We start from the raw sequence: 16,957 nt of genomic DNA on the forward strand, positions 1-16,957 counted from the left end.
TTTTCCCATTTTCCCCTTTTCCCCTTTTCCCCTCTTGCTTGCTTTTTCCTCTGTTTGATGTCGACTTTTAGTTTCAAAATCGCAAAATCCTTTTAATCGGTGAAAATACATTTTTGCCCACGACAATGTTTCGCTTTTAGCATCGGCTGAATCATTTTAATGTGGAAAAGACATTTTTGCCCATGCCAAGTAGGACTTGTCCATGCCATGTCATCAAATTAAACGGAAAAGTTGACAGAGATGACGGAAAGGACAGTTTCTAAAACTGGAGGCATAATTAAAGTACGACGGTAACAATTTAGCAATGTGAGGGACGAAAAGTAAAGTTGGGCCATTGTCCAAGGACCATTGCTACAATTTAGCCTACTATTTATTTCTTCTTCTTTCTTGCCTATATACATTACTTGATTTTATATTTTGGTTATGGGTGGGAGTTTGTTTTGACTACTTCCATCCAATTCTTAGTTTTTAGGTTATTGGATTACATATTTTAATATAGGAGACGCATAATTTTTTTAATTCTTAGTTTTTAGGTTATTGGATTACCTATTTTAATATAGGAGACGCATAATTTTTTTATTCCTTAAGTGTTAGTAAACACACAGAAGCAAAAATTGGAATTCCAATTTTATTGGATTGGAAGAGACAACAAAAACTTTTCGCGTCATTCTTTATATTGGATAAAATACTACATTACTTTCATGGAACAAGGTATCTCTGTTTTTTTTTCTTTTTCAAGATGGAACAAGGTTTAGCTCAAATCAAATATTAACTTCGTAAAAAAGCACAAAGGCTCACTTGTATGTCAGCAATAACTATGCTAAATGGTGTTGAAAGCTACATCAATAATTTCGAGCGACTTTATACCGAATATACAACCGCAGCAGCATTGCCATTATTGCATAAAAAATATAACATAACTACTTTGGTTTGATGGAACAAGGCATGTACTTTTGTAACCAGCCATTTATGTCTTGGGATATTGAAGAAGGCAAACTCTGCACAGCAAAAAGAAATGGAGTCGCGCAAGAGGTAGTGGTTTGATTTCTAACAGAACTGAAGACCATGAGACCAGTGATCCATTGCTATTGTGACGAAAACTTACATTAGATTCTTGGACTGGCAGAGAGGTAAGCGTAAACGATGGCCAATATAATAAACAGTGCCACAATCTGCATTCAGAATGTAGATTCATCAGTATGTATTTTCTGGAATGATACTAATCCTTTCACTTTTAATTTTCTATATCTAGAAGAAACTCACCAGAGTTGAATTGTAGCTCGGCTCACCCTTGACGATGTAGGATTTCCTGGTGTAGTCCATAGATACTTGTCAGACAATAAAGAAGGAAGAATGTTCAATATTTCGATAGGACAGCCAGAAAGTATGAAATACCTTTTGCTCAGGGCTCCAGAGGCTCTGCATGTTTTCTGTACTGCTTCCAGCCTGCTCAATGTTTTTGTTGCATTAGGGTCATTATTGTCAACCTGCAGCCGAAAATTAATTTTACTCTGTCAAGAACCTCTGAAAATTGTAACACAGTAAAGCCCTTTACAATATGTCTCACCCATGATTTAGTATGAAGTTAAAGCAATTTAGTTACAAGATCATATATTTGATATATCTTGTTTCTGGAATTATCATACCTTGGACTTTAGAATAGAAGAAAAATCAAAGAAAGCACTATAGACATCATCCATTGATTTTGTTCGGTCAATGACTTTTGCTGTAAGGCCTACAAAACATAGCAATGAATTGAACACTGTTTAGTAATGAATTATGACAAAATCACAATTATAACCAAAAACTATACAACAGCGCAATACTTATTCAATCCAAAACATCACAAACCCTAATAAAATGAGAGAGGAGGCCTTCAAATATAAGTAGAGTTAAGACAGAAGTGGATGAAGGGCAGAGAGGTTGAAGACAGTCAACGCGTGGTCACAGTACTACCATTTTTCTAACATATAATTTTTATCATGACATGATTTTGTAGAGCATTTCCATAATAAAATGTATAAAACTAATTGTAGTTACTAACATGTGCTAGTCTATAGAGTAGTCTCCAACAGTGTAAGCTTCCCAAAATCTCTATATAGTCTCTAACAATGTGTTACTATGAAAATAATATTGCTAAGACGAGTGGAATTCCAGTAGCTGCCACTATCTGCCAAATGACCATCTCATAGCACATGCATACTACCCTATTTTACAAAGCCATTTCTTTATAAATTCCGTATGCACTTGTTTTTTATTTCATTATCTCAAAATGTATCCAGTTTAAACTGAAAGGAATACCATGTTCATAGATTAAAATCTTACCCCTCCTCATTTTGACTACACCTCTGAAGACCTCAATGTTGTTGTAGCATAATGCCAACGTACCAATTGCCATGATCTAGTAAAGCCAGCACAAATCAGATGAGATTACTTAGAGAAAATCATGATTAAGAAATTACACTGCAGCCAATGAAATCAGAAGACATTATATTGAATTTTGTCCAAAAGGCATGATAAACACAATCTAAAGACTTCCTATTAGAATTTCAAAGGTTTCAGAACATAAACAATCTACATCTAGACCATCAATACTTGAAGGAAACAAAAATACATCCAGAGAGATGCTATTTAGTTTAAATAGGCAATATATGTTGGAAGCAACAGCACTAAATACTGATGACCAGCAATTGATTCCAGTCACTCTGAATAAATCAAACTGACATCTGAAATGTACTAAAATTTGATAGACACATAGAATATTATAAACCTACAATTCTTAGATCAATATAATTTCACTGGTCCAACTTCCAATCAAAGTTACAACAAGTCATAAAAGATCAGTTACAAGTCAATAGGATCTTTTATGACTTGTACCTAGAACTAAAGGGTCATTCGGAATCGGCTAATCAATCCAGATGGTCCAATAACCTTCTCTTATTTAGCTGGACTGAATAAATATCACCTCATGCACCTCTTGCAAACAAGGCTTTTTTGTTGTCCGATCTTGCAAACAAAGCTCTAAAACCATGATATACAACAGCTAGATCCAAATCTAAAGCTGTTATGGGTGAACAATGTTTATCAAGGTTGCATCATATGCGAAGCACAAAAATAGTATAGAACCAATCAATTAATCCTACCAATCTTTGTGTTTGTTATATAAATAAGTAAAATACACATGTCCGATTACTACACATGCACACACAAGACTAATAGTTGTGATAACGTTGAGAAATAATCTACCTGAGGGATGGCACAAAATTTAAATATTGCAGGATCTCTTAAAGCAGCCATGTACTTCAAGCAATCTTCCATATGTATCAACGCATTAGTGACCATGTCATTCAAGCATTGCACAGCCTTGTCTGAGTTTTCCTCATATTTCAAGTCCTGAGTTGCAATCATCAAAAAATCCAGTTCAGACAAGAATTCCAACTTTGCACTGGGCGATGCATAAATTCTTATATCACCCCACTATTCTAAGCCTCGATTATGAATGATTAGAAATAAAATGAAGTATAAGCGGTTGGGAAGCCAAAATGATAGGAATAACATAGGAAGCTTTTAAAGTATAAAAGTAAAGAAGAAGCACCTCAAGTTTGTTAACATATTTACTCCAGATCTGACGTGGCCAAAACATGCGAGACTTCGGTATCTCATTAATATCCTCCAAATAATCCCGAATGATGTTTGTTTTCTGTTATTTATTAGATCCAAACATTGTAGAATTAGAAACAACTATCAAGCCAATTTGAGACAGAGAGCAGAAAGCATTTCTTGCATCAATATTATTGTTATACCTGAAGAAATAAGCCCATTGAATTTGAGATAGAATCCGAGGCCAAATCTTCCTTATCAGCAGCGTGGAAAAGCTTGGACAAACCTAAACCAACAAGCCCTGCCACATAGTGGCAGTACTCATCATAGTCATCAACGGTTTCTACCTGCAAGATGAGAGAAAATATATCCAAATCACATAAAGAACTACACCTGGCCTTTATGCACATTATGCAAAAAGTCCACTGTTAATAATATTCATGCATGGAAAAATAATTCAAATTTGATATATTTTTAACCATTTCATGCAGAATCTGATTTTCCATAGTGCAAAAACATTAAGCTTGCTAATGTGCTTGTTTATATGCACAAATTATGGTCCATAGGTTGGAAACCAGAAAAGATGCTTATAAATTGTGGAAACCAGGCTAGGTCTCAACCAAGTTGTTGACCACAGAAACAATTTTTTTTCTATATAGTTTTAACTCAATATTTAAATTACTTAAGAAAGTCCTAGTTTAAAACAGATACCATATACCCTTTCTATGGTTGATCTACATTTGTCTTTCTTTTTCCCTTAGCATTCAAAACATAACTACGTTGTCCATAAACATTCCATACTAGGAATCATTTCCAAATCAAAACGATTATATACAATATATTTGTACATACATGGAAAAGAATTGAATATTTTTCAAAAGTATCTAACATATATGTTAAGAAACAATGTAAACCATGTCAGAAAGGTTTTTGAAATGGGGTTTTATTTTAATTAAAACATGAGAAACACGACACAACAGAATATATCCACCCTTTGCAGGTAAAGTCACAACTAAGTGCATCACAAACCTCCTTGCAGATAAATTTTGCCATTCCTGCACCCATTCTTTTGGTAATATCCTCAATTGCCTCCTGATAACTGCAGAATTAGCATACCGATTGCTTATCAAAAAAATGTACAATGAAAACTCCTATCATATATGAATGTATACTATAAAGAAAAAAAGTGCAAGCAAAGAGTTGTTACAACATGAAGATGAATAATATCTTATAGATCCCAATTTCATCATGCAATAAGAATATTTCCAAGTTCAACAAGCCAACCCCAAACCATACACACATTAAAATGAACTAGCATCTGAATCTTCACCATATTTTTCCGAAGTCAAAACTTCTCTACGAACCTGGAGTGTCACAGTCAGTTAGGTTGGACATCACCACTCCTATTTAGGTGTTCTACTTAAAAAATAAGTTAGCATATGAAGCACCAGAATTACCCATTCATCAGGTATCACATGATCAACATACTAGTAAAAGACATTTCCCTAAAATATCAGATGTGCCATGCTAAGTAATTTCATCAAAGTTTTCATCCATATAGCTGAAATGTTGAGGAAACTTTAGTCCCATAAAATTTATCTTATAACCACCAAGAACACTCTCTGATGTGGAGCTATCGTTATTACAGAGAAGTATGAATGAAAGAAACAACATTACTGAGTTACAAGGGCAAGTGTATCGTGCTAGAACATGCAGGAGAATTCAGTCAATATCAACCTAATGAAATCATTAGAGGTTCAATATATTTCAAGAATCCTATGTCAGGTTCTTCAAAAACTTTGTATATTAATACTCATATTTATTGAAGAGGTTGAATAAAGGGTTGAACTATGCATCGTTGAATGTTCAAATGATTTTCAAATTTAAAGCTCAATGTTTAAAACCATTTTTATTTTAAAATAATAATAACCAAGTTAAATATGAATCTGAGTTTTTAGAAAAGTTTAACCACCCCAATCTTAAATACACTTAAGACTTGTGCTAAAAAAGCTCCACACATTCACTGGCTAAAAATAATTCAAGACCTAGATTTGTGCGTGCGTCTGCATGTGTGCATGTGTGTCTGCATGTGTGTATGTGTGTCTGCACATGTGCCTGTGTGTGTTAGCAGTAACTGGTATGAACCATCAAGTTCATGAACCACACTTATCACCTAAGAATTGTTTATGAGCTACATGAAATACAAAATAACTAAGTGACGTTCCTTTGGATGAACCCTCATAACAGTAACAAGCGTGAAAAGAAAAGGAAAATGAGAAAGGAATTAGAGATTATTTTCAATCAGTCCATTGATAGAGAAGCTGTACCATGAATTATTACGAATGAACAGAAAAGTCCCATTCACAAAAGATCTGTTCAACAATTAATCAAGGTACAAGGATAAGAAATTACCCTTTCCCGAGTTCCAGAAAAGCAGTTGAAACATGATGAAACTGGTCCATGAGAACTTTGTAGTCCTTTGTACCACCTGAAGACAAGGAAGAAGGATATTGAGCAAGCAGACAACAAGTCTCATCAACATAGTAACGTGCAACTGTGCATGTACCATACTTACCACGGACCTAGAACAATACTACCTGTGCCTTGTGTTCTTTTATTTGTTTCTTTTTTAATATATAAAGAAAACAAGAAAATTTGTGCAATCCACTGAATGTCAGCCGGTAATACTTACCGTTGACAGGAAAACATGGAGGAAAATATTTTCTAACAGAGGCAGGGAAAGCAGTTACACTGATATTTTCTGGTTACAGTTCAATCCTTTATCATATTTTCAAACAGATAACAATATTTCTAGAGAACTGTTATTTGCATTCAAAAATAGTCATCCTGCACTCCTTCCTTTTTTTCATCAAGGAAGACTGCACATTTCTAGGGAACTTTATCATATATATATATGCTTTTATACATGTATAATTATTCACTACTAAACTTCTATAAGGACCCCTTTCTCAGTTACTTGATCAACTATGGATAGTTCAGTGCATTAAGATGTTTATCTACTGTGCATCTTAACCGTCCATATGATCAAATGGCTGAAAATCATGTTCTTGATTAGATAAAACTACCAATATATATAATTTTATATATAAATGTATACATGTATGTGTGGTGTGTGCGTGTGTGCATGTGTGCGTACCATTTATCGAAACAAGATTTTCACTGCATAGTAAAGTTATACATCATAATTTCACGTCCATAGGATACAGGTAACAGCAAACGTGAATAGTGTGGTATTGTAATCTTAAACCACTCACATGAAAAATGCCAATCGCGGTCATATATGTGACGATGAAATGCTATCAAGATGGGGACTTTGACATCAGCTGCAACGCTTGTATCATCCTCTGTATAGAGTCCATCAGAACAAATTATATCATTGAAAACATGTTGAATTAATACATTAGGATCATAAGTGTGATGAAGGAAAAGTAAAAGTTAAACAGGTCATGCTACATAATGCACAAAGCAAAACTGCACAAGGGTAATTATTTCAAATAGAGACTTAAGATGCAACAAGTTACATTCAATCTAACATTAGGAAGCAAAAGACTAAAGATAATAGAAACATACCGACAGTGTCTAGAGCTCGAAGAACCAGATAAAATATACAGACCTGCAAAACCACAAAAGTCAACATCAGAAAATGACAATAAAATCAGACAAAAGATGGAAAATGCAACAAGAGAAATGAAATGCAGTAGTCTGTAAGGACCTTAAGAACAAGAAATTATAACAGTAAACAACAATCTCTTCCCCAAAAGAATTAAGGCCAGAACTGAAAATTACTCCATGTCTAGCCTTCAATCAAGTTCATGCTTACATATATGATTCATATTCCAGAAAATACAGAGAAAGACAAATAATAAACATAAAAACAATCTACCAATCAAAACCAATTTTCATATTCCACAAAGTAGATAATCCGATACCCATCAAAATACCCTCAGTAAATAATACCAATTTTCTCTTCTTTTAAACCACAATAAGATTGACTACCCTTTTCTTATAAGCGATAAAATTGACTGCCTACAGAAGATGGACAGATGTGAACTATTAGCATCATCCTTCAGCCAAAAAGGAACAAATCACCAATATAATTTCAATTCTACTAAACACAGGCCACACAAAAAATTTAATCCCCAGATAAATCAAGAGTCAAGACCATAATCAAGTAAATTCCTGTAAACCCACAAATCACCACTTGGAAAAAGAAACGCAGATACAGAAACAAACACTTATATGTATATACCAAACGAAGAAACAAAACTTACAGCGTTACGAAGCTCAGTGCCGAGCTGTTGAATAACGAGAGCAAAACTACGAGACACCTTCTGAAGCATGGAATAACAAAAAGCCCAATGGGGCTCTGGAGGGATCTGCTTCTCTAAGTTCTTGGCTGCCATTTTGAGCTTCAAAAGCGGGTAAATGTCATCCGGATGTTTCATCAAAGTCCCCAAGGTACCCATTTCGAGATCTGAAGAGGAGAAGAAAACCCAAAATCCCAAAACTTGAAATCTCACACAGAGAGATTGGGAATGGGAAGGTGGGTATTAATTTGAGGATGGAGTTTTTTCAGAGATGGGTTTTTGTAGTTGTAGGTGGGGTGATGATACTGGCTTGGTCCAAGCTGGCGTCCTGGTACTTTATAAATTAAAAGAATTGGATTTGGAGCCAAAAAAGTCGTTGAATATGTGCGCTTGCTCACTCTGTCACTGCTGTGATCTATTCTTATTTTTGTTTTTAGTTGCATAGTTTTATAAAATAGAGGGGCAATAATAAAATAAAAATAAAAATAAAGAACAATGGGGTGTTACTTAGATTGAATAGGTCTGCCTTTGGTGTGATCCTACGTAGTCATGAATTCAAACCCCCATATACCCGTGTGTGTGAGTTTTCCTCTCCTCTTTCTAACTTTAGCGAAAAAAAATTCCTGTAAGATAATATAGAGTGAACAAATTTACTTACCGATATGTCATTGTAATTTATAGCAATAACTATTTTATTTAGTGTCATTTTTGCATTTTTGTAGGAAATTCTGAGTTTAAAGGGAAAAACTCACATAACTTAGCTTTGATTAAAGGTCAAAACTGCCGTAATATTTGGTAAACAAAATTTGATGATTAAATTTATTGAGCGAGTACACAATGAAAGCTGACAAAGATGATAATGGAGTTGGAGAGATGAAAGAGACCGGGGGAGTCCGAGTTAGTCCTATTTGGTGGCAGATTGATTTTTTTTTTATAATATTTTTATGGGCAATAAAAATTTATAGCATATGATTTTTATTTTTTGTGCAAAATATATTTATAGTTGGAGCCTGATTTGTTTGACTACAACAGCGGGTGGGAATATGCGAAATGCGAGCTACCTACGGCTACGAAAGTGTGGACTCCCAAGTTTGAACAATTATTATTATTATTATTTTTTTTGGGGGGGTCAACTTCAAGGGGTTGCAAAGTGTGAAATTAATTAATCACAAGGTGTCGTGCAATCGGCAAACTGCCACCTCCAATTGGCGAGCTACCTAGTACATTAATTACAAGGGTTCAAAACTCGTTGAAATCACTTTGTGGCCAGGAGCAAGCCGAATCTCAAGCGAAGATTAATCCTACCCTTCAAGTGTTGGCACACCTTGTGGTATTTACCAAAAAAAAGTGTGAAATTAATTCATTTGGAGTCTTCAAACTTTTTTTTCACAATCATGCTCCTTATTTTTCAGTTAAAATTTAGCTTAAAATACTAGAAAGCTATTTTAGAAACTCCTTAGAAAATTTCTACTTTAATCATACTCTCTAATTTAGGGAATCATAAATGATTTCTTTCTTTTTTTTATTTAGCATAAATGCTTCCTCTTCATATAAAATAAGAGTGTTGCTAAACGAATTCTAAAATTAACTGAGTACACCCTAAAATCTAAGTACCACATTATATTTAAATTAAAATATAAAATTAACTAAGTACACCCTATTTAAGTACCAAAAATACGCATGGTACACCCTATACAAATGAAATAATTGAAAATATTTATTCATAAAACTAAAATATAAAAAAACCTTCCCAATCCCCCACTCTCCCTCTCCTCCCACAACCGCCTCCACACCCAAACCCGACCCGCGGCCCGCCCATTCCTTCCTCCACCAACACCCATCTCCAAGTTCTACACCCTCCCTCCCACGCATCCCTTTGTATCCAGCCCCAGACCCAAGGCCCCGAAAATTTATCAAGGTACCCAACCCCCTGCCGTACCCCCAGATTATCATCTTGAGTGACCATCGTACATCAAGTGGGCTAGCACCTATATTCTTTTATTCATCATGTCAACTAAATCCAAGACAATGTCATTTCCATCTCGATCAATCTCAAAGAGCTTTCCTACTTATATGAGCCAAATTCATGTCATCGTGCTCTTTGACTTGCCTGGGTGTGTTCCCATGGGAGATGAATGTTGCCCTCTCTTGAAATTAAGTATAAATTAAAGGAGCATCTAATTATAGGGAGTCACTAGGAGTCCTTTCGCTCTCCTCAGATTTAGGAGCTCATAGTGGTCTCCTTATTTTAGGAGTTGGATATGAAGCATGGTTGGAGGTGGGTTTTCTCACTTCCTCTCTAAATTTTATCTAAGGATGTGGTTTAGGGAGTCCATTATGGATACTCTGAGCTCAGCCCTTATTATTAGGCATCCAATAGAGTTTTTGGATGTGTATTAAAAATAAAATTAATTAATAGAAAATAATGAAATTTTTTAACGAGGTTGTATAGGCTAATGTTATAGAATATTCAAACCTAGCGACCTCCTATGGCATCAAAAGGATTTCAATGACCTCTCATTTATTAAGAAATGCTTGTTTCTATATTGTCAATGTGTACTGCTACATTGGCACGTACCTACTTATCTCCACTCCTCTTCAAGAAAAGCTAAGTTAATAATCCAGAGTTATTCTTTATACTTGAGTTACATGAAGTGTTGAGAATACCTCACTTCAATTCTATTTTTTTAAACTTTAATCTTATTTATAGACATAGTTGTTTAAAGGTGTAGAATCAATTCGAGTTTAGTTTAGACTTTATATTTTTAGTTTCGGATTGGTGAATCATTTCGATTTTAGGTTTTTAAGTATCATGCTAATATTAAATGGAATCAAAGTTGAAGAAATTTGAGTAAAAGTGAGGTTTTCTTAACTCATCTTATCTTTAAGAAAAATAAGACATGGTGCATAATGTAATTTTAATCTTCTGAAAAATACAAGCTTAAATAAATAAATAAAACTAGAATAAGTAGGCTAAAGTTGTAAGGTATTTTAGGACCATTATTGGGGGAGCTGCATAATTTCTCTTAAATTCTTGTGGGGCGAACGCTATGATGAATGATATATGTAATATAACCAAACTCATTGTTCATAGCCATCTATATCTTTCGACCGAAAAAACCATCTATATTTTTTTGTCCCACTACAAAAGGGTAAGAAAATCTAGCATTTTTTTGTTGTTGAGAAAAAGCGATAATAGTTATTGATGAAACATAACAAAATACAAAGAAGCCATAATGCCGAAATAGCACTTTTTTACTTTAACATATGTAGAGTAGAGAAGTTAGGAACAAATCTTAAATTAAGTTAGGTAGCATGCCTAACCAATCTTAAGTTAAGTTGCAAACCAATAATAAATCCAACACCACATAAATTACCTGTTTATATTTATCAAGAGATTACATAAAATGGTGGTTTCACAAACAATGGGATATTTACAAAGATTACAATTCTCCCAATCAACGTCATCATAAATATATATCGTCCTTGACAAGGACTCGAACTCGAAACGTCCTTCAACTATGACAACTACCAGATTAAGCCTTGAAAATATCTCCACCAACGCCATGTTGCTTATCAGCAGCAACTTCACATGTTGTTTATTCATATTCAACTCCTGGGGCCTCAGAAGAGAAAATGAAAATGATGTGGGAGCGAATCATAACCGACCTGACAAACAATCATATATCCATATGCATATAATATTTTTCTTTTAAAGAGATAGTAAAATTATTCGAATTGAGCTTATATAATTAGGACACTTTCTTAAGTATAATGTTTAACCTATGAGCTTTTGTTGTAAACTGGTTTTACAAGTCTTTTGTTGGAACAAAAAAAATGATTTTTTGTTTTAATCATGGCGGATAACTTGCCTAATGGGTTTAGGTACCCAATATTTAATACCATTAGATCCCTTAATGCGTGAACATAATCGCGTTGTGTTACAAGTTACGTTTGCAGTTCGTGTTCATATTTGCATAGCTTAACTGTTTATGTCCATGTTGAACTCATTTTCACATGGCCTTCAGTTAGGCATTCTATTAGTACATATATATGTGTCCCGCTCTAATATCATGTTAAATTTCAGAGAGTTGAGTCAGTGGTCCACTACTAAGGACATTTCCTGTAAGGATAAAATAATTGCTTCCCCATGGGGCTTAATCCCATAAATGACAGATTTTTTTATGACATTTTTTTATTGAAATGGGCGATAATATACTAAACTCACACACACAACATGAATGCTAGGACTGGAACCCAGAACCTTGCTTGGAGGAGCAATTACTCCAAACCACTACACTAGTGGGTCCTTTGCCCATAAATGACAGTTTTTAGTATTGTATGATGTGTCATTGTACATTTTACTCTTGTTGAAAATAAATGAAGGGAGATTCACTATTATACCAAATATAGGGGCCCAAGTTATAAAAAAAAAACACTATATGAAATGGACTTTAAAAACACACCAAAAACTCATTTACAACATAACAAATAGGCTTTTAACTTTTTATAAATTATAAAAATGTCATTGATTTCTTAAAACAAGCCCAACCCCAAAACCTCATTAAAAAAACACTCAAATCACTCAATAGGGCATCAAAATTGAATTCAATAGGGCTAACTGTCATTTTTTGGGTTGTTTATATAAATTAAATGGTGTAGGATTTATCTATATCATTAGTGCTAAGAATGAGTATATGACAAAAATCTAGCTAAATTAGCTCTGATTAAAGGGAAATTTTGCCGCAATATTTGGTAAACAAAATTTCATGACCAAATTTATCCAGTGAGTACAACAAAGCTGACAAAGATGATATTTATAGCCAAAAAAAATTATAAGCATATGATTTTTCATTTTTGCGCAAAATATATTTAGAGCTAGAGCCTGAATTATATGCGAAATGAGAGCTACAGCTGCAAAAGTGTGGACTTCCAAGTTTGAACAATCTTGTTGAATTATTTTCTTTTTTTGTTCAACTTAAAGGGGTTGCAAAGTGTGACAGTACTTCATTTGGAGTCTTCAACTTCAATAATTTTTTAGATTCTCTAAACTTGTTTATACTTTTTTGTTATTTTTGACCCAGCGCTCAGCTTTTTGGTCGCATTAAGGTGGAAACAAATGTAAAATCACAAATTTTGGTTGTTTTTTCCTTGAATACGGTGTAAATATGAAACATAGAGGCTCTGCTTTTAGGTTTTAAGTTTAGCAATTTTATTTTAAGTGTAAAACTGAATTGTCAACTCCAGCCTTAGAAAATGAACATGCGGCGACATGTAACTAGAAGACATATACGCGTTGACATGGTGTATTTGTACTAGGGTGTAGTCTCTCCTTTGCTTGATGAGAGAGACGTTATCACCCATTTATATACATAGACGAATTCAGGATTTCAAAACTCCACAAGCTAAATTTACCTTACGTACTCAGAGATTTCAGCAGTGAGGGCCATATCACACCAAGTTGGACTTTACAACACGTGTGAGAGAAAAAAAAGAAAAACATAATACAAAAAGGAGAAACGAAGGGAATAAAACAAGAGAAAAGCCAAAAAAAAAAAAAAAAGGGAAGAAGAAACTATATGGGAAAAAGCACAATTCGTAGTAAATCCAAATCATAAAAAAATGGAGAAACGGAAAAAAACAAGAGAAAGGCGGAAAAAAGAAAGAAAGAAAAGAAATAGGAAGAAGAAGAGAGAGGAGGAAAAGAAGAAAGAGGGAGAGAGAGAGAGAGAAAGAAATGAAGAAAATAAGAAAAAGAGAGAACATGGCTATTGAAAAAAAAAATATATATATATATATATATATAAAATAAATAATAGAAAAAAAAAACCAAGGTGGTTGGTGTGAGTGGTTCGGCATTCTCATTCCTTAAGAGAGGGCAGGGGTTCAATTCAATCCCTGCTCTCATATGGAGTCACCACTTTAGCCAGCACTTTACTCCTTACGGGCCGACCCGGTGTGAGCGGGGATTAGTCTGGATTGTGGTTAAGGCTTAAATGTGTCACTCATAATTGGGGCCCATCCAGAACCACCTCGTAATTCAGACCAAAAAAATAATAATAATAAAATAAAATGCATGGGCTACAGGGAGAGACTACATGGATTTTGACAACCAAAAATAAGGGCATGGGCTATAGCCCATACAGCCCATGCCATGTTCAGTACAAGTTATTTTAGACTACATGGATTCTTAGGCAATTCAGTACAAGTTATTTCGGTGAAATTCAAAGTGCTAAACAATATTTTGGTTGGTGCCAGAGTAGGTTTTATGAGACCAATCTATGAATTGTTTGGAATTTTTGTTCTCATCTTTAGTTTTGCTGCCCTTTTCAAGGCATGCTATGGGATTGAAATTGTCCTGCAAGATGGGAATTGTTGTGACAAGAATCAATATACTTGATTCCATCCCATGATCAGACCAAAAAAAGATTCCATCCCATGCTTATGCTTAGTTAGGCATGATTGTGTAATTAATGCAAAGTTACAGTTGATTCCAAAAGCTTAAGTTTGTTATTACTACATTGTGAAACAATACTAATATGACATAAAACCATGTTTCGGTTTCTAAAAAAATTAAACTTTCTTCTTTCCTGTGTACTTTTAAATTCTTCATTTGCAATTTTAATTACTATTTTCTTGCATGATTTTGTTGTATTGTTTGACTATCTAGTACTGGTGCAGGATAAAAATGAATATGGTTTCCTTTAAATGCTGAGTTAATGAAATTGTGAGCAGCTGTTACTTCATGTTAATACTCTGATATTCTCAATCTGTTTCCCAGTCTTGGCATGAAAGATTCCTAGGGTCCTTGGAAGGCCTTGGCTGTAGCCAGTGCTATAAATGGCGTTGGTGATGTAATTCTGTGCAGCTTTTTAGGCTATGGTATTGCTGGTGCAGCATGAGCAACAATGGTGTCACAGGTAAATACTCTATCATGTTCTCTTCTTCACGCGTTAATTTCCTTTTCCTCTACAATTGACGATTATAATTTTAGGTTGTTGCAGGATATATGATGATTGAATCTCTGAACAATAAAGGATACAATGCCTATGCCATCTCTGTCCCCTAGCCCAAAGAACTTCTGACAGTCCTTGGGCTTGCTGCCCAGTGTTTGTGACAATGATGTCAAAGGTTACAATTTTCTCGACTATATTATGTGTCTAGTCTCATCCGTTTTAGTTTCTTTCATCATTCGTCTTCAACATGTTTAATACTCTTACACACTTAAATTGAGGGGGGAGGTGTTCCATTTTCACAAAATTTCTACATGTTTAGATACTCATGCTCCCCGGAATAACTTAGACATAATGTGCCTTGTGCCCTCATGATATCAAGGCTCACGTGGAGAGAGAGAGAGAGAGAGAGGAAAAACTAATGAATGAAGAAAAACATAAGACTTGGAGAACAATATGACAACATTAGTATGCACATATTGTAATAACATGGTGTTGGTGGAAATCTGAATGGCAGGAGGAAATGTTAACCAATAAGAGACACAATGGGGGGAAAAAAGAACAATATGACAACAAGTATAACATGGTGAAGTCTATCAGACAGCTCTGTGGCAGAAGGAACCATTTTCTTCAAGAAGACTAGGTCTTAGAACTAATGCTCTGATACCATGTTATGAAAAAAAGGGAGAAAACTCAGAGAAATAGATGGTATAATCATAATCTTAAAAAGGGTTTAACAGAATAAACCCCTAATCATAACAGAAAACTAAATAACAGCCAAATAACTTAAATATGAAACCACATCACACCCCTAGGAAACCAAATCATAATAAGAAACACAGAAACCAGATATTCTTACTAACTCAGAATCATAATTAAAATATACTTTATTCTCTAATAAAGACATTGTGATAGGTGGCCTTCTACTCTCTCCTTGTATAGTTTGTGACCTCTATGGGAACTCATACCATGGCTGCTCATCAGGTCAGTTTTGGTCAAACTTTTCATGCAGTTGATCTTTCATTTTTGTCATCAGTTATTTGAATTGATGACTTACCATTTACTCTAGGTCATGATTCAAACATTCTTCATCTGTACGGTGTGGGGTGAACCTCTATCTCATACTGCACAAAAACTAGCTCTAGCATCATTGCATTGTTTGTTTTTTCAGGCTGGACGAGACCTCAGATTTATTAGGCTTTCAATGAGTGGATGCTTCTCTTTAGGTGCACTTCTACTACTGGTAGGTATCTGTTTTTAATTTTATGATGCTTACTTTAAGAGGGATTTAATTATTTAATACACACACTACCCTCCCATTTTTTCTTTCACCAGCTTGTGAGCAGTAGAGGATATGGTTTAGCAGGCTGCTGGTGGGCACTGGTAGGATTTCAATGGGTAAGACCAACATCCACAGCTTCACATGTCTAACATTTACCTATTTGAACTTATCTGGATACAATTTTTCACTCTTAGGCTCGGCTTATCCTCTACCAATGGCGCCTTATATCCCCTAACGGCATACTTTACTCCGAAGATATGAGTCAGATTAAACTGGAAAAGCTCAGTGCTGTTTAGGTTGACAGGTTAGAAATCATATGAATCATTGAACATAAAATGGTAACATCTTGGCAAAGATCAAAACTCAAATGAGGTTGGAACTAGTCTTCTAACAAGCAAGGTACTGCCTCAAGATCCAATGAGCACAAGGAGGCAAATTTAGCCTCCACAAGTATTTCAGAGCAGCTGCTGGTTCTCTTTTTGATTAATTGTTGTAATTCTTCTGTACATTAAGAATTTTGAGGGTCACAAATGCACAGACCCCTAATAGTTCATGCAATTATGGAAATGTAGTTCATTAAAACAAAACCTCAAGAGACATTAAGCAATATGCTTCCATTACTTTAGTTTGGAAAACTCAGCCATACTTGATCCAATTGAATCTCTGTAACCAAACAGAGAATTCCAATTGCACCCACCAAATCTAACAGAAACAAAAACATGGATGGAAAATTGATCATAGAAATCAATACATAACACAATTATATCTCATGTCAAGAGCAAAGCGCAATCCTC

The 16,957-nt window shown here is 34.6% G+C and overlaps 1 protein-coding gene across 1 annotated transcript; it reads right to left on the reverse strand.

The window, feature by feature from the left end:
- Positions 1–750: 750 nt before the first annotated feature.
- On the reverse strand, positions 751–8,260 carry LOC110768502 (squalene synthase 2). The gene is made up of 14 exons (XM_021972254.2): positions 7,893–8,260; positions 7,192–7,234; positions 6,876–6,965; positions 6,013–6,088; positions 4,630–4,699; positions 3,804–3,947; positions 3,596–3,700; positions 3,247–3,393; positions 2,326–2,401; positions 1,647–1,735; positions 1,396–1,487; positions 1,264–1,309; positions 1,106–1,172; positions 751–998 (listed from the first exon to the last, which is right to left on the reverse strand). The coding sequence occupies exons 1-13, from the start codon at positions 8,085–8,087 to the stop codon at positions 1,107–1,109; spliced, it is 1,239 nt and encodes a 412-aa protein (XP_021827946.1). The 5' UTR covers positions 8,088–8,260; the 3' UTR covers positions 751–998; position 1,106.
- Positions 8,261–16,957: the final 8,697 nt, after the last annotated feature.

This window comes from Prunus avium, chromosome 8 (genome assembly GCF_965620075.1).
Source record: "Prunus avium chromosome 8, drPruAviu1.hap1.1, whole genome shotgun sequence".
Taxonomy (NCBI): Eukaryota; Viridiplantae; Streptophyta; class Magnoliopsida; order Rosales; family Rosaceae; genus Prunus; species Prunus avium.

Excerpts from the sequence above, each read along its gene's own strand:
- LOC110768502 (XM_021972254.2), bottom strand. The coding sequence starts at position 8,087 with ATGGGTACCTTGGGGACTTTGATGAAACATCCGGATGACATTTACCCG. Across the intron at positions 3,948-4,629 it reads CAAAATTTATCTGCAAGGAG|GTAGAAACCGTTGATGACTA; the intron begins GTTTGTGATGCA and ends CTCATCTTGCAG. Across the intron at positions 1,736-2,325 it reads TGTAGTCAAAATGAGGAGGG|GCCTTACAGCAAAAGTCATT; the intron begins GTAAGATTTTAA and ends TATGTTTTGTAG.